Below are 17,923 nucleotides of genomic sequence, written 5' to 3'. Positions count from 1 at the left end.
TGGCAGGGAAACAATGTCTGGGTCCCTGTGCCCTTGGGGAGCTGGGGGTCACCTGGAACAGCCCTCCCCAGCCCTGCTCCATGGGTGTCCCTCTCTCCAGCTCTGGTGTGTCCATGGAACGTGAACCTGCTGCCTGCCAGGGATGGTGCAGCAAAGCTGGGAGCTCCTGCTTTTGTCCTGCTCTGAAGTCTGTGTGAGCAGAGAGCCAGCCCCAAACCCTGCCTGAGTTAAGAGATGGTTCCTGAAACCACAGAGGGTCTGGATTAAACCAGGGTCTGGGTTTAACCGTCCTGGCTGTGGAGTGCAAAGACACCAGGTCACAGCATTGCTTCAGAGACAGGAATGTGCTCACAAGTATCTGCTGAGAGAGCAAAAACATTTATTGAGACTATTTAACCAAGGCTCATTTTAAGTTCATTTCTTTCCAAAGCAAATGGGAAGAAAATTCCCAAGTGCTGTTTAAGAACAAGGCTCATTTCTGAGCACCTGTAAATCTTGGCACAGGATGGGGCTGGGGAGTTTCCCTTGAGCTGTTAGAGACATTTGCTGTGTTCTGGAGGCCCCTCCTGCTTATCTGCCCACACACACAGCTCAGGTGAGCTCTGGGGATGCTCTCTGACCCTGGGGATGCTCTCCTTTGCTGTTTTCTCTCCCCAGGAGCAGTGACTGAAGGGTGGATTTGCAGGCAGTGGGAATCCCTGGCTGTGCACAGCTGGGCAGCGGCAGCCCCGGGTTTTCCCTGTGGATTTTCCCTGTGCCTGGCTGGAAGTGCTGCCCCGTGACCTCTGCTGACCCCTTGTCTCTCTCTGCCCTTGGCGTTGCAGGTGCAAAGAGCTGAAATACGGGAAGGACCTGCCCCAGATCTCCATCATCTTCATCTTTGTGAACGAGGCGCTGTCGGTGATCCTGCGCTCGGTGCACAGCGCTGTCAACCACACCCCCGCGGCCCTGCTCAAGGAGATCATCCTGGTGGACGACAACAGCGACGAGGGTGAGCAGCCCTGGCAGCTCCCAGCTCCACCAGCTGGGGCTGGATTGCTGGGAATCTCCTGGAGGGGTCCTGGGGCAGGGGCTCATGAGGTAAGGGGGTGAGTGTGCTGCTGGCACAAAGTTCTCTGCAGCTTCCCTGGTGAGGAGCAGGATCAAAGCACAGTTACATCTGAGAGAGGAGTTTTTTGAAAACGTAGCTGAGAGCTGGAGGGTGAAGGAAACCAGAGAGCCATCTGACCTTTCCCTTCAGTACCAACTAGGAGCTCTGGTTTCAGGGTATCCTTGTTTCTGATAACAGCTTTGGTTGTTGCAGAGATGCGCCTCTAAATATTTGCCAGGACAAGAGCCTGGAGCCCAGAGAGATTTCTGCTCTGGCACCTCCCAGGGCTGTTCACTGGGATGTTCCCTCTGTGTGTGCCTTAGTTTCCCTCTTGTAAAATACCATCCCAGACTTTATAGATGACAGGTGCTCTGCAGACACCCTTGTTCCCAGAATTCTGGTCTTGGAACAGGAAAGAGGAAGAAGAGGAAATAATCCCAGCCCATCTGTCCAGGTCAGCCTCTGCCACAGCCTGGAGGGGATGTTTGGTGTTATAAGTATTGGAGAATTAATTCGTGTTTTATAAAAATACAAGGTATTGAATCATTTTAATTCCACCAAATAAAAGAGTTGTGGGGTGCTTTCAGCCACTCAATGCAATCTCTGTACACAGTGGTTTGGTCAGTTCTGACCCCCCTCAATGACCTTGGCCTGTTGTTCCTTCCCCCTCGGTGTGTCTCCGTTGCCTTCAGGTCAATGGCCTCACCTGCCCTTTGCCTGCCCCCAGACCCTCTACTTCAGGGGGGATGGAGCTGGGCTTCTCTCTCTCGCCTCTCGCCTTCTCTCTCTCTGCCTTCTCCTCCCTCCCTGGCTCGGGCTGGGGGAGGAAATGAACTGGACCCTTAACCAAAGTGTCCTGTTGTGTCCCTGCTGGCGCCTCTCCTCCCAGGACACAATGGACACTGTTGCCACACGACACAACAAATGGTGGAGAATGTGGGCAACCAGCCAGGACAGCAGGACCAGCATCCTGGGGGACCCCATCTTAAACTGGAAGACTGAAGAATACCATGGCTGGAGACCAGGCTGAGAGTAACCATAAAAACATGGGGTAAAAGGCTTACAGGGAGGGAAACAACCGGCTTGGCTTCCTGGGGCCGAGCAATGACATCTACAACACTTCATTCTTCATGAGAGGCACTTTTTCAAGCTGCTAGTCTGCCTGCAAAAAAGACCCTGCTGGGGACTCTTACCAACTCTCCTGCCTCGTTTGCTGCAGCCTGGATTTGCATGCAGAGTGTCAGTGCCCTACGTCAGTGACCCGCTCTCCTGTGAGCCCCCACGTTTTTCAGGTGCTCTGAAGCTGCCTGTACCTTTCCTCACAATACATGAGGACTGGGACAACTAAAAGGATGACTTGGATATGAACTAGGGACAATATTCAGATTGAAAAGATGGTAAGAAGTTTTCTTTGCAGTTTGCACTAGGTGAAGGGTAATTTAAAAGTATATTTTTATATGAATATTGCACTGAGTTAAAGGTAACTTAAAGGTATATTTTCATATGAGTATTATACTGGGTGAAAGGTAACTTAAAAGGATTTTTTGTATATGGTGAAGGAAAAATTTAAAAGGGATAATTGGTTGTTAAACTTGGAATACAAATCTTATAGCCCTCTGATGTTTTTCTTAAAGAGATAAATATGCAGATTCACGAATTAATTTGTTTATGTAGAAGAGGAGGGATTGTTATAGGAGAATTAATTCGTGTTTTATAAAAATGTAAGGTATTGAATCATGTTAATTCCACCAAATAAAAGTAATTGAGAAATTGCAAGCCTCTGCTGGGAGCAGGGGAAGCAACACATTTGCAACAGAAAGAAGGGTGTCTGCACCAGGAGATGGGTCCTCTCTGAGGATGGGATTGTCAAGGACTCAGTGATCAACCCCTGATGGAAATCTTACCTACATCAGCCTGGGTGTGCAGCCCAATGGGAAAACATTCATCAGAGCAGCAGAGAGAAAAGAAATATGAATATGGAACAACGACTGAGTGGACAATGGGATGAGGAAACCTTCTTTCTGGCTGGAAAAACTGTCTATAAACCAGCCCTGCAAAAGCAGACTGTGAACTGGGGAGATCTGGGCAAGAGAGAGAGTCTGAATCTGCAGTTCACCCAGCACCAATCCCAGGCTCGATGCTGTCTGCTGCTTGTGGCTTGTTTGAATTTCTATTTTGCAATATTTCTTCATAAAATAACATATTGATGAAATTGGGCTGATTACTTATTACATTTGGTTTCCCATATTATGCAAGAGCATCCTTGGGTTCAGCCTGTTCTCTGTCACTGTTGTCATTCCTTCCCTTCTGCCTTTTGCTAACACAGAACTGCAGGAAGCACTTCCAGACTCAAATTCTTTTTTCTCTCCCAGCATCCACTTGGACAATATAATCGGGGCAGTTAAAATCCTCGTGAAGGACAGCAAATAGTTAAGTGACTTTGTTTACTGCCTTCCTCAGTTGTGCTGCGTTTTCATCCTTTTAATGTTATTTGAAAAGAATTAATCAAGGAGTGCCGTGGATGCTGTGACTGGAGGGGAGAGCAGGGCAGGGTGCAGGATGTGCAGAGCTCATTTCCAGAGGGAGCTGAGAGGTTGCTCTGTCTGTGAGGAGAGGAGCTGGTGCACAGGGAGCTGTTGAGGCTGTAAAAATAGGCACTCCAACACCACAGTAATGAGCACCACAGAAAGCTGATGAGTTCTAATTACCAGTAAAAGAATCAGGAGAGCAGCTCCTCCACTGGTGGGAACCACAGCAGCTCCAGGGCACAAGCTTGGTGTCCATGGTGGAGCTGTGGGCTTTCAGAGCTGGCAGCACTTGGCTGGTGGAGGGGAAGTGAAGGTGAGGTCTGCTGAGGTATCTCACAGTGCCCAGGACTTGGAGGACTTCAATACCAGAAGGAGAGGATCCTTCTCCAAATGGGACAGAGAGAAGAACTCTTTCAAAGAGAAGCCACTGGTGGTAATCACTGAGCTTCTCCTCTTGTTGCTGTGCACAAAGGATGTGTTTCTGAACAGCCTCTTCCTCATCCAGTGGGAGGCTGAGGGTGAGCCAGGTGCTCTGGGGACATTGGAAAGACACAGGACAGCGAAACAAATCCTTCCAAAAGCATCTGCCTCTTGCACAGGCCAGGCAGTGAGGATGAGGGTGGAATCCCTGTCCCCACTGTGGGATTGCAGGGCACCCCTGGGGTCTGTCAGTGCTGGGGCTGAGGCGTGGCAGGGCAGGCAGAGGGTGCCCAAAGCTTGGATTGTGTTCAAGCACTTCCAGCTCTGGAATTGTACAGTATCCCAGGATGGGTTGGGTTGGAAGGGACCTCAAAGCCCATCCAGCCCCACCCCTGCCATGGCAGGGACACCTCCCACTGTCCCAGGCTGCTCCAAGCCCCAGTGTCCAGCCTGGCCTTGGGCACTGCCAGGGTTGTGTTGGAGTGTTGTACAGCACCAGGGAAGGAGAGGCAGGGAGATGACCCCAACTAATGGAAAGTTCAAACATCCTGGGGACAAATCCTAGTCTCCTGGCACACCTAGGCTGCATCCCACCCCAGGGGTGCTTTAGTTGGAGTCAGGAGTGTCCAGTGTCCCTGATGGTGGCTCAGGGCTGTGCTGAGGGTTTGACATCCCTGGGGAGTTCTGTCCTCAGAAACATTGGGATGGAGGGGCACAAGGAGAGTGGGGACTGAGATGGTGCCAGTGGCTGGGAGGGTGAGTTAATAATGGCAGAGTTCTGCTGCTGAGGCTTTGCAGGCCTCACCACAAATGAGATTTTTAAGGAGGGATTTGAAGGAAGATAATGAGGTAACTTGGCAGATGTTTATGAAGAGCTCCTCCCAAGCGTGTAATAATCTACTTTTCTCATGTAAAAGAAATGATACAAACCAGAACCTATCTCTGGGACCATGTGCTCCCTCTCAGCCTCCTCGAGGAGCTGCTGTGACAGCCAGGAATTATTAATGGCAATAACATTGTCACAGAGTTCCCACTAATGGTAGGCAATAATTTTGATCAGCAAAGCACCATCGCAGGCTTGATGCTTTGGATATTACAAACTCATCATAATAAATAGATCTGGCTTCTACAGGAAAATAATTACAGGAAAATAGTTGCTCAAGAGCTCTCAGATTTAGAGATGATTCCTGGAGGATCAAGCAGAGGATGGGGCTGACTTTGGGGGCTGTGATTGAACAAGACAAGGAATTTCTGCAGCCTCTGTGGGAGCAGCTGTGTGGGAGTGAGGGACAGTTTCTGTGGGGATGTAGCCCAGGGAAAGCCTTTGGGGCCCAGCTGTGTGACCTGAGAGAAGGCTGGCTGCAGGGACCCCAGAGCTGGGCTGTGCCCTGGAAGCAGCTTTGGGGAAGTTGCTGAAGGCTCAGGACAGTCCCTGGCTGGGATTTCTGTGGGTTTTGTCAGGGGGCAAGAGGAACCACAACAAATCTGTGTAACTGAAGAACAAAGGACGAAATATTAACAGAGATTTCCAAATGAAATTTTAAGATTAGCCCCAAAGGCAAGAGCCACCTGCCTGTGCCCACCTGGCTCTGTGCCCTGCAGGTAGAGCTGTGACACAGCCAGCAGCGAAGCCTGGTGCTGGTGTGAGGTTTTCAGGCTGGAACAAAGAGCTTCTGAAGCCTCATTAGGCACTTCCCTTTCTCAGCTTTGTTGTACAACAGCACGGCACAACACAAAAGTGTGCAGTGAGAGATTAAAGTTAATGAACACTGGCATTCTGATGCTTTATGTCGGAGCTGTAAATAGATAAAAGATGCCAATGTATTGTAACGGGGAAAAAAAATCCCTCCTTGAAGGAGAAAGCTTGGGGAGTTGTAGTTTGAACCCCCTTCTCCCTCGAGCTGCACATTACACTTCATAAAGACTCTTTTGGAGGCTGCTTTTGTTTGTGCTTGTTGCAGGGCTGTAATTCCACAGGCAGTGTGCAGGTTGTGTTTGGGAGTGATAACAAGGTTCCAGGGCTGCTGGAGGATGCAGCCATGTGCCCCTGAGATGCTGTGTTATCTCCCAGCTGCACACTTTGTCTGAGTCTGTTGCTTAATCATCACCTGCTTTTTTTCTTTTCTTAGTTGTTGTTGTGTCTTTTAGCGTTTTTAATCTGGGATAACATCTCTTTGAAAAGCAAACCTCTCGGAAGAAAGGAAACCCTTTGGATAAAAGGCTGCTTAAAGGAGCTGGCTACATTGGAGTAGACATGCTCAGGGTTGTAATTTGCCTCGGCGTTGAACGACTCGAGGGATCCCTTTCTTGTTTTGCTCATCCGTGCCTCTGCCTCGCTCTCCCAGGAGCTGTCTGTGCTCAGAGGGGGATTGCAAGGAGCTGAGTCACATCCCAGCCTTTCCCAGCCCTGGATACTGCAGCCTGAGGATGGGGCGTTTAACTGGAGCTGACCTGGGCTGTCCCACTGCTGCTCGGCTCCCAGGGTTCAGGGTTCTGTGCAGGAGAGCACAGAGCAGCACGGGGTGGGATTGTTGGGGTGTCTGTGCAGGACAGGAGTTGGCACCTATACTCCCAGCCCTTCCAACTCAGGATAGTCTGTGATTCTCTCTGGGTTTTGCTGAACCTAATGACCAGAGGTTTGAGCTGTGTGCCCTGACTGGGACCAGCTTTCTCTGTGAGAACTCAGTCATCCCCCTGCTCCCCGTGGCAGTTTCCTCTTGTCCAACTGCAGGTAAAAAAGCTTCAGAGACTCCCCTGGCTCTGAGTATCCCTGGAAAATGTTCACAATCATTTACTGCCTGTTGAAGGAGCTGCTTAAATGTTTTCCTGCCAGAATCCCAGCCCTGATGGCTTTGGAGTCTCAGGCAGGTGACAATGTGGGACAGGGGTGGCTGGGGTCTCCCATGGCACTGGAGCAGTCCCACCCCTGACCCTTCCAGTGTTTCTGATAACACCTTGGCCTCTTCTGATAACACCTAGGCTTTTCCCACCCAGCTGAGCCTGGCAAACACAAAGAGGTTTTCCTTAGGGGTGTGGAGGAGGTGTGGTCCTCTCCCAAGGACTGCCTGACCAGTGCTGCACAGGGAGTGCCCTGCTCTTGGTAACTCCTTGAGTTTCTCTCGTGCTGCTGGTCTTTGCTCCTTTCTCAGTGTGGCTACAGCCAGTTCCCACCTTGAGTTCTGGGGGCTGCCACGGGGTGGGTGGAGGTTTGGGCAGGATTTGGGGTGGGGATGGAGCAGTGGATGGTTCTGTGCCTGCAGTTGGGCTGATGTCCATGCTGGGGTTACTTTCCTTGGCATCTGGTGGTTCCATTCCCTTGGCAGTCTCATTTCCCAGCTCCTGAAGGTGACAGAATAGTTTGTAGTAGATAACATGAGTCATTGGATCTGGAAGCTGGGGTTTTTAATGGAACAACAGGTCCACTGGATTCGAGTTCCTTGGACTTGCCCATCAGGGAAGATCAGTAGCTGGGGAACAAAAGGCAGGATTGAAATGGAACCTTCTGGCATTTTCAGGAGTGTTTCTCTCTCCAAATCCTGCCGGGAAGCAGCTGGTGCAATGGCAGAGATCAAACCCTCGCAGGCTGCATCCTGACCAGACAGGGATGCTGGGGTGTGCTCTGAGGGAGGCTGCAGTTGTCCTCCTCAGAGGATGCCTCAGTGTGTGTGGGAGGAGGGCCAAGGGGTGCAGGAGAGAAAGGAGGCTGCAGGGCAGTGTTGGACTGAATTCCTGCTTGTGCAGCCCCTGTGGATCCTGCACTGGAACCCTCTGCAGGCTGAAGGAATGCTCCTCTGGTTAGGGAGGATGAGGAGAGCTGGAGGCCACTGCTCTGCTTCCATCTGCCTCCTGACCTCCTTTCCATCCAGAGCCCCAGTTTGGGAACACCAGGCTGGTTCCCCTGGCTCGGGATCTCGTGGATGTTCTCCCTGTCAGCCCTGTGCCAGCAGAGTGGGAATGGCAGTGAGTTCCCTGAGCTGGAGATGCTTTGTGCCTGCTGTGGTCTGTGTGACAGAGTCCTGGGAGCAGATCTATGGGCCAGGCTGTCCCTGTGTGTGACAGCTGCTCTCTGCTGCTGTCCCGTAGGGCATGTCACACCCCCCTGGCCTTCTATTGCAGGCCTCCCAACCTCGCTGGTGTAGCCGGGTCCTGCTGTGAAGGTGCATCAGCTGCGGAGGAAACATTTCCTGAGCTGATGGGACAGTGGACAGCTTCAAGGTCAGCAGCAGGTCTGCAGCCCCTGAGGCTGGAGCTGGGGGTTCTGACAGCACAGGGCACTCAGTGACTGCTGACTGAGGGAAATGGGGGGTAGAATCAGGGGTAACTTCCCCTGACTTGGACTGGGATGAGATTTGTCAGTCAGTGATGGTTTCCAGAGGTTTGAGCACGTCTGGGCTCACAGGATCAGCATTCCCAGGGGCAGAGGAGCTGGGCCAGGGCAGCTGTGCAGACACTGGGGTTCCCACTGATGCTTTTCCACCCAGCCACATCAGCCCTGCTCATCAACAGGGGAGGGCTGGGCCAGGGCTCACAGGATTTTTAACAGATGTTTCTTAGAGAATTTAATTGTCCAAAGCCAGGTTGGACAGGGCTTGGGGCACCCTGGACTATGGAGGGTGTCCCTGCTCATGGCAAGGGGTGGAATGAGTTGAACTTTATCCCAAACCATTCTGGGATTCCTGGAGACTGGCATTTCACTTTGGTTACCCAGCACTGGATTTTTCACTCCTGCACTTCTGGGTGCTCTGGGAAATGAAATACAGAGCCCAGCCCTTCTGAGAGCCAGGGATGTGTGTCACAGTGTCAGAAGGGTGCTGTGCTCTGTGCCCTCTCCTCCCAGAGCTGCAGGACGGCTCAGAAGGGTGAGGCTGGCCCAGCTCAGGGCAGGGATGCAGCCATCCTCTCCTTTAGGGCATGCAAGGAGTGTCAGCCCTCCCCAAAAGCTGTGTGCTGTGCCAGCATGGGGCAGAGGCAGGGAGCAAAGCTGGGAATCGGTGGAGGGCTGTGCAGAAAACCCTTAGCGGAGAGATGAGACAAGCTTACACAAGGCCAGCTTACATGAGCACCGGGAAGATGCACCAAGTCCTGAGGGTTGGCCTGCAACTTCTCAGAACGGCTTAATAAAAATTGCCAGGTGGCTCTTCAGGTGTGTTTTGTAAAGCAGAGGCTTTAATAAAACAGAAACTAACAAACACTACAGAAACAGAAGCTGTGCACTGGTGTCAGAGAAGCCCCTGACTCCTGGCTAAGACACCCCAAAAAGCACTGAGTGCCTCTGTGCTCCTTCTTAAGTGCTTCATGTTTTAGGAGGGCTTTTGGCTTGCTGCCCAACAGAAACCAGCTACATTTGGGAAGAACAACTCCAGAGACCAACAGGTGCCTTTGTCCTGGGCCAGTTACAGTGAGGGAAGAGCAGAAAGTTCTGGTGTTTCTGCCTTAGAAGTCAGGGGTGTAAGTGACCCCCCTTTTCCTTCTTGGGTAACATTGGTTTGGGTGTGGAAATGCCCTGCTACAGGGACACGGCCTGGAACTGCATTTCCCAGTGCTGCTCAGGGCTTGTGTTTCTGGAGTGCCACTGCAGCCCCTTGGGGACACCTGTGTCCCACGCTGGGCAGGACAGGGCCCGTGTGGGAAATGGATTTGTAGAGAATTCTCCAAGCATGACAAAAGGCTCACGTAATGTGCATCTGTATGCAAACCTTGAGAAAAAAAAATGCTGACTTAGAAATGCCATGGAATAGGATGGACATTGTTGAGGGAGAAATGGAACTGGAAACAAGTTTCAAAGGATGGCCTTGCAAATAAGACGGGATACTTTGGAGAAATAGAACTATGAAAGGTGCATTGTAGTAGGACCACGAGAGGTGATTTCAGATAATTGGCTTTAAGGCATTAACAACATTGTGGGGTAAAAGCTGATAGGCCAAGAAATGCTATAATGTATTGTAATTAGGAAATAGTTTGGTTTCTGATTGTGATGGTGTGAATTACAACATCTGTTATGTCTCACCCTTCACATGAGACTGAAAATGGAATAAAAGTTTTTTAAATGCCTCTCAGTTGCCCCCTCTCTGGGTGAGAGCAGGCCCTGCCCTCTGCCAGGGAAAGGGGCAGAGTGGTGCCAGCCTTGGGCACGTCCCAGAGCCCTGCTGCCATGGCACAGGCGCTGCCCTGGGCCCTGCTCCCAGCGGGTCACTGTGCCCCTGCTGGCAGCCAGGACACAGCAGAGGAGTGGCTGTGGCTGCTGGGGACACTCTGAGGAGCTGCTGTCACACAGCAGGGTGGGCACAGGGGTCTCTCAGGGCTGACCCTGGGCTGTCTGTGAGCTGGGACATTACAGCTCTTCACTCTGCTTTGAGCTGCTCCCCAGGGGAATTCTCACGTTTTCCTTCTGCTGAGGTTCCACCTGCCATGTGAAAGTTGTTTTGATCACCCTGTGCTGCAGTGGGCTGCTACACTGATGACTTTACCTGCTGCCAAAGCCACGTGAGATGCCAGGGCTGTGCTTGTGGGGCTTCATCTGTCAAAAAAATTGGTGTCTTTGTCTCCTTAAAACCATTTGGGAGAGTTGTTGTCTCCATAAAATCCTGGTTTTGCTCTGAGTGGCTCAGCATGAAATGGAAGTTGCTGAGTTATGGATGTGTGTGATGCAGATGCTTTGAATTGAGGAAGGGGCTCATTTGCTTTATTCTTTTTATTCCCACTTCAGCATAAAAGAGAAAGGAGACTTTGGGGAAATGGAGATGTGAGGGGAAGCATCCCAGAAAGGCAGTGTGGAGAAAGCACATTTGCTGTGCCTGGAAGGAGGCGTGGCAGGGAAGGGAACAGATAATCCTTTTCCTTTGAAGATTTCAAAGCAGATGAGACTTGCTGTTTACTCCTTTGCTCTCCATTGTGTGTTTCCTTCATGAGGGATCCCACGTGTGCCCGTGTGTCTCGAGGATTTCACCATGGGGATGATTAATGGTGACTGGTTTTCCCCCCTCTTTATTTTTTGTCCTGGAGAGAGAGTGAGTGCACTGAAGGGTAGTCGACTATAATTTGAGGTCACGGATCATATCTTAATTTTCTGCTGTCCTGAAGCCTCTGAGGGGATGAAAGATATTCTCAGGAACTGCTTTTATGGAGTTGAGGGTTTGTGTTGGTGCCCAGTGGCTTTGCTGAGCTTTCAGAGCTCCTCTCTCCAGCAAACCTTTGTGCATTGAGCTGGTGCAACAGGCACTGGAAGGACTGAGGCTTCTCTGGCAGAGAACTGGCACTTTTCCAAAGGGCTGGAAAAAACACACTCGTGTTTATCCTTTGTTGTAACCTTCCATCTGCTCCCACCTTCAAAGCCCTCTGTGTCTTTTATGCTCAAATCTTGTTCTCTGGAGGATTTCTGTGAGGTGGTGGCTGAGGTCCCTGAGGGTCTCAGGCACTGCACACACAGGCCTGGACCACAGAGGGAAATGAGCTGTAAGGAACACGAGATACGTGGTGGGAGATCTGCTGAACAAAGCCAGAATCCCTTTCATCCCCTCATAAAACAGGGGGAATTTCAACTTTTCTGGTGGCAAAACAAACAGCAAGTGCCGAGGCTGTAGTGGTGAGACTGAGTGAAGAGGTCAGTGGAGCTCAGACGTGGTTTTGATGCAGTTTGAGTCATTTTGGGTGGGTTTTGCAGCATTTCCAGCAGAGCATTCCGCTCAAACCTCCGTCAGGAGTTGAGAGTGCTGCTGTTTGCCGTCTTTCTATCTTTATGCTTCAGTTCCATTCCCTGTAGTGCAGAGGGGTGTAAGTGTCCCCTCCCTGCCCCTGGTCTCTGAGGTGGCCCGTGGGCTCCTCACTGGCCCCACAGCAGCGTCCTGGGCCCCTGACCCTCTCCTGCGTGGGCTGTGCTGGCTCCATCCTGTGCCGATCAGCCCCGCTCCAGCCCAGGGGATCGTGTCCCAGGGCGGGCAGAGGTGTTGGCCCCACTCCTCCTGCCCCAGTCCCTGCCAGGGTGGGGGTGTGTTCGGGTGGGAGCTGTGTCCCTGTCCCACGGCTGTGTGTCCTTGTCCCCAGAGGAGCTGAAGGCGCCGCTGGAGGAGTACGTCAACAAGCGCTACCCGGGGCTGGTGAAGGTGGTGAGGAACCAGAGGAGGGAAGGGCTGATCCGGGCCCGCATCGAGGGCTGGAAGGCGGCCACGGGCCAGGTCACCGGCTTCTTTGATGCCCACGTGGAGTTCACTGCTGGCTGGTACGTGCTCGGGGCTGGGGCAGGGGGGGATTAACCAGGGGAGCGCCCATGGCTCTGTAGGGATGTGTCCTTACAGAGTGACACACCAGTCCTCTGGCTGGTGACCCTTCTCCAGGATTCCCTCTGAATTCCTCCTGGGTTGAATGGCACAGTGGGAATGTATGAGGAAACCTTTCCCTGCCCTTGCTCCTTTGTATTCCTTCTCTGTTCCTTCCCTTTGTGTGTGCACTCTCCCTGCTCCCTGTTTGTATTTTTCAGGATGATTTCCCATTCCCTTAGCCTTAAGTAATTCCTGCAAGTTTAAAAAAAGCCCAGGCAGCAAGGGAATGAAGGAGAGAGTGTTTCCCACTTCTGTGGCCTTTGCTGGATCCCAGAGGGGAAGGCTCAGATGCTTTGGATTCATTTGTTTCCTCTGCTACTGGGAAATAAGAGCAGAGGTGCAGAAGCAGGAAAAGGTGTTTCATAAGGTTTTTTTTTCAGAGAGATTCAAAACATTTGAGCTCAAGTGGCTGAAGTTTGAATCTGTGTCATGACAGGAGCCTGAAAGGGATTTTTTTTCCTTTAACCAAGTGTAAAAAAATGGTCCATGTTTAGAAAAGTGGGGATGGGAGAAGCTGAACTTATGTTGAATTTGAACACAGTAACAGCCACAAAAAAACCGATTTGCAGCTGTAAAAGCAGAGTTCTGCACAGCTATTGAATCCTTTTTAATGACAGTGCAGCTGAAGGGGGTATTTTAGGAGCTGTTATGCTGGGATCTGTATTCCCAGCTGAACATTCCTCTCTCTCTCTGGTCACTAAATCCTCACACCTGATTCACTGAGGAGCTCCCAGTGACTGAGCTCTTGAAGCTCTTTTTTAGGTAGAGAGAGGAGACATTTCTGCAGTGTGGGCTTGACTCTCCCTGCTGTTACTGAGGGCACTGGGAGTACCAGTTCCCCCAAATTCCCCTGGGGGAGCTCGGTGGCTCTGGAGCCGCAGAGGTGAGGCTGAGCACAGCCCCCACTCTGAACACATCCCAGAGATGGATTTTTTTAGCTATAGGGTCATCTAGAGAAAAAAAGACCCTTCAAACAGCTCTGCTTTCAGGAATGTACCCTGTTCTGCCCAGGGGTTTGGGATGTGGGGAAAGTCTGCACTAGTTCAGGTGTGGTTTGAACCAAGCTCACCCTTCCTGGCCTTGCTTTCCAGAAGGGGAGGTTTCCAGCCAGGCTTCCCATCCTCTAGACCAGGTTTTTATCCAACACAAGAAGGTCATGGACCTGTTGGAGTGGGTCCAGAGGAGGAACACAAAGGGCTGGACCACTTTTGCTGTGGGCACAGTTGGAGTTGTTCAGCTGGAGAGGAGAAAGCTCTGAGTGGATCCCAGTTCCAAAGGGAGCCCCCAAGAAAGCTGGAGAGGGACTTGGGACAAGGCCTGGAGGGGCAGGAGCCAGGGAATGGCTTCCCACTGCAGGGCAGGGCTGGATGGGAGACTGGGCAGGAATTGAGTGGAGGCTGCAGGGCACTGACCGTCCTGCTGGGCTGTGCTCTTCCCCCAGGGCGGAGCCGGTGCTGTCCCGGATCCAGGAGAACAGGAGGAGGGTGATCCTGCCCTCCATCGACAACATCAAGCAGGACAACTTCGAGGTGCAGCGCTACGAGAACTCGGCCCATGGCTACAGCTGGGAGCTGTGGTGCATGTACATCAGCCCCCCCAAGGACTGGTGGGACGCCGGGGACCCCTCCCTGCCCATCAGGTACGGCCAGGCTGGGCACCCACTGACCTGGGCACCCACTGACCTGGGCACCCACTGACCACAGCACCCACTGACCTGGGCACCCACTGACCTGGGCACCCACTGACCACAGCACCCACTGACCACAGCACCCACTGACCTGGGCACACACTGACCTGGGCACCCACTGACCTGGGCACCCACTGACCTGGGCACCCACTGACCTGGGCACTCACTGACCATGGCACACACTGACCAGGGCACCCACTGACCAGGGCTGGCACTGGATGGGCTTTAAGGTCCTTTCAAGCCAAAGCATCCCATGGTTCTATGCAAATGCAGGAGAGGAGGTGAGGAAGCCACCTTGGAGAGGTTGGGGTGATGGCATAACCCCCACCAGCTCTGTGACGTGAACCAGGGAGGGTTTGGAATGTGCAGGGATTTGGAAAAGGGTGCTGGTAACAATCCCACTGGGGAGGTGCAGGAGCTGTGCAGATTTCTCCACACTCTCCTTAGGTGCAGGTGACAAAGTGGCTTTGCCTCAGTTGCAGTGTTCAGTTTGTGCAAACCACGAGGAATGAGATTATTCCCATGTGATGGATTGTGTGTGGATCCATGAAACACAGCACTGTGTTTTCCTGAATGGAAAGTCCCTCTCCTCCCAGGGCAAGCTTTGGAAAAATGTGTCTCAGGCTGTTGTAACCCTCCAGCTGAAGGGTTGGCAGCTCTGAAATGTGCTCCAGCCCCGCCAGGCTTCAGGGGTGGGATGAGCCCAAAACAAGAGCAGGAGGGGAGGGAAGAGCTGGCTGTGGCTGGGAGCTGGGGCTGCTGTGTGTGCACAGCTTAGTGGTGTTCCCTCACAGCCCCCAAAGATCCCAGTGATGCTCTGCTCAGGTGTGGTGTGTGGCCAGGTGGGTTGGATCCACCTGGATCCCGACATGGTTTATCTGGAGAAGCCTTGTGCTGAGGCCCAGAGCAGCTGTATGTGTGCAGAGCCCTGCCTGCTGGGAATCCTGAGCCCAAACAGCTCTGCTGTGGTCACTGACATAATCCCTGCAAGCTGAAATTAGGTCTGTTCCCATTCACACAGAGACTTGTTATTCCTTTGGCTCCCTTGTCCCAAGCAGCACATTCAGCCCTCAGTGGAGGAATTAGTTTAGTTTGGAGTCAGTTTATTCTGGACAGGAGTGAAGGCTTTGACAAATAAACAGTTATTTTAACCAAATTGAGGCTGCTGGACTTGTTAAAGGTGGGCTGGGCCATGCAGAAGGCAAAGCTGAGGAATCCAAAAGCTTTGTAGGTGTGGTGTGAGCAGTGTGGTGCTGGCAGCTTCTGCTGGAGCCTCTGGAGGGTGATAAAAGTGGATCAACGCTGCTGGCATAAACCTCTCTCAGCCAGGAAATATAAAAGTGAAGAAAGAACAAACTCTTCTGTTAAACCAAAGTGATGCAGTTGGGAGATGCAGGAAAGCTTTGGCACAGGGAGTGTCCTCTGTGATTGTGACACCCTGTGATTGTGACACCACCCTGGGAGCTTGCTGGGCTCCAAAAGCTGTCACTTGAGGTGACTGAGGAAACTGGACCCCCCAGTCTGACATTTGAAGATCTGGTAACACGTTCTGCTGTGTTGTGCTCACAGAATGGGGTTTGAGTCTGTGGCAGTGCACTTAGGGGGTGGCTGGGGCAGAGCCATGTGGGGAGGACAGCTTTGGTTTGGGGAAGGTGTTTGATGGCAGGGGAGGTGAGAAGGCAGAGAGTGGTGAGCTGAGGAGGTTCTGAGTTGGGAAAACTTCTGTGGGGAGCTGTAGGGTTGGGTGATCAGGAAGGGATGCAGTGAGGAGGTCAGGACCTACACCAGGAGAATTTTGGTTCTTTAGGATGTCTTTTCCAGGCTCCCCAGTATGAACCAGTTTAGAGGTGTCTTGGTTTGGAAAGACAGGTGTCTGCCAGAGAAAGCTGGAGCCTCCCTTGGAATGGAGAATGTAAACCTTCTCCCTGTAATTGTTATAATTTTGCAATTAAGGGGCTCTAAGGCAAAGATATGGGAATAGGAATAACAGTTCTTTACTAGGAATATTAAAAATTACAAATGTAGTAGTACAAAAAAAACCAAGCAAACAAATAAACAAAAATCCTAGAAACCCTGACAGAGTCAGAACACAAGCTGACCCCTGTTGGTCAGGGTGTTGGTGTCAGTCCAGTCCAGTCCTCCTGCAGTGACAGATGTGGTTCTGTTGGAGCAGAGATGATCCTGGAGAAGGGTCAGTTTTCCTCTGAAGCTCCAGTGGTGCTTTGGGGCTGGTCTCCCTCTGGGAATCCAGAGCAAACAGGCTGTGCTGTGTTCTGAATGCCAGGGGTGATCCAGGTGGGAATGCTGGGCTCCTCCCCCTGGGTGGAGCCTCTCCCAGTGGGATGCTGGAATTGTCTGAGCCCTGCAGTGAGCCTGGCTGGCCCATGAACAGCAGATACCCCTGCAGGGAGGATGGGTGGTGGAGGAGATAAAGAACCCTGCCCCAGCTGGTTTAACAGCTGCCCAGTGACAGAACACACTCACCCCCTCCCCCTGGAGTTGTGAGGAATGGGTTATACAAGAGATAAAGAAAAAAACACATCCCCAACTGGTTTCAACAGATGGCAGATAGAATACACACTTTTGGTTACATATTGCAAGCCAAGACAAGGTTACCACTGAGCCAGGAGTAAATGGGGGCTCAGGGCTGTTGGGCACTTCCGCTCAACTCCACATCTCACAGCACATTTCTCCTCTTTGCTTTGGTGCTGAGAGCCAGAGGTGCTGCCTGGGAGAGGGATCTTCTGCTGCTCTGCAGCTGAAGGATTGAAGGGTTTGCTTGGGGAGTTGGCTCCTGCTGGCCAGCAGGTCCTGTTGGGTTGTTCTGGTGCTGGTTTTATCTTAAAAAAAAAAAATGTAGGGATGGTGCTAAAATCTGGGCAGGACATTGAGCATCACATCTCTACATTTCAGCTGATTGCAAACACTGGCAGGAGGAGCTGGGAGAGGTTTTTGTCTGGGGTTCCTACAACCTTTGTGCATCCCTTTTGGAGACAGCCCCGGAGCAGGGGATGCCCCATTATCCCAAGCCATCCACAGGCAGGTCATCCCAGGGATCTGCCCTCTCAGCTCTGAGTGGAAGGAACAGGAAAAAGAGATCAGAGCAGGGTTCTGGAGACACCTGGCCTTTGGTAAAGCATCTGAAATGTGGATTCTACTGCTGAGGCCCCAGGGTTTGAGGGAGGCAGGGGGGAGAACACAGCCCTGAGACACCCAGGGATGTCCCAGCCGTGGTAAATATGAAACCATTGAAATAACATTGCTAGCAAGCACTGGGGGAGGATTAGGAGGAAGATAAATGGGCAGTGTCCCCAGCAGGAAGCTAATGACACGTGCTGTCCCATTGTGTACCCACACACGGGCCAGAAATAATGACTGCAGTTATTTCTTTGTCACATAATGCTCTGAAAATCCTGCACTTTGTAGCAATATTTGCATGGAAGGGATGCCAGTGCAGTGCTCCATGTAATTATGCATGGGATTAGAGGAAATTTGGAAATTATAGCATACAGAGGTACATTAGGTTTTAAGAGATATTTTAGGATAAAAGGGTGGGAGTGAAGTAAAGCAGTTTATTTCCTATTTTTGGGTTTACTTTTGGTTCATGGGGACTGTGGCAGCCCCAGGAGGAATTCCCTGCCCCCCAGAGCTGCTCCAGCCCTGTGAGCCCAGAGGTGACCAAATACATTCACTGGGGACCGGAGATGGAATATGGGAATGGTTTGGGGCAGTTTTCTCTCCTGGCTAATTCCCAGATATGATTATCCAGCCAGAGAGCTGATGACCTCTTTGAAATGAAATTCATCTAAAATATGGCCCAGTCTCAAACTGGCTCCAGGCTCCTGCTTAATCCAGTAATATCCTGCAAGAAATAGCCTCCCTT

General features: G+C 51.7%; 1 protein-coding gene across 1 annotated transcript in view; it reads left to right on the top strand.

The window, feature by feature from the left end:
* Positions 1–17,923, top strand: part of GALNT17 (polypeptide N-acetylgalactosaminyltransferase 17) — a 203,166-nt gene that overhangs the window by 73,959 nt on the left and 111,284 nt on the right. The window contains exons 3-5 of the mRNA XM_066333123.1: positions 825–991; positions 12,079–12,253; positions 13,795–13,992. Of these exons, the coding sequence (XP_066189220.1) occupies positions 825–991; positions 12,079–12,253; positions 13,795–13,992 (540 nt within the window). The remainder of the gene's footprint in view (positions 1–824; positions 992–12,078; positions 12,254–13,794; positions 13,993–17,923) is intronic.

Source organism: Sylvia atricapilla, chromosome 20 (genome assembly GCF_009819655.1).
Source record: "Sylvia atricapilla isolate bSylAtr1 chromosome 20, bSylAtr1.pri, whole genome shotgun sequence".
In the NCBI taxonomy this organism is placed as follows: Eukaryota; Metazoa; Chordata; class Aves; order Passeriformes; family Sylviidae; genus Sylvia; species Sylvia atricapilla.
Note: the sequence above shows the minus strand (reverse complement) of the source record. Positions and strands in the feature narration are given on the sequence as shown.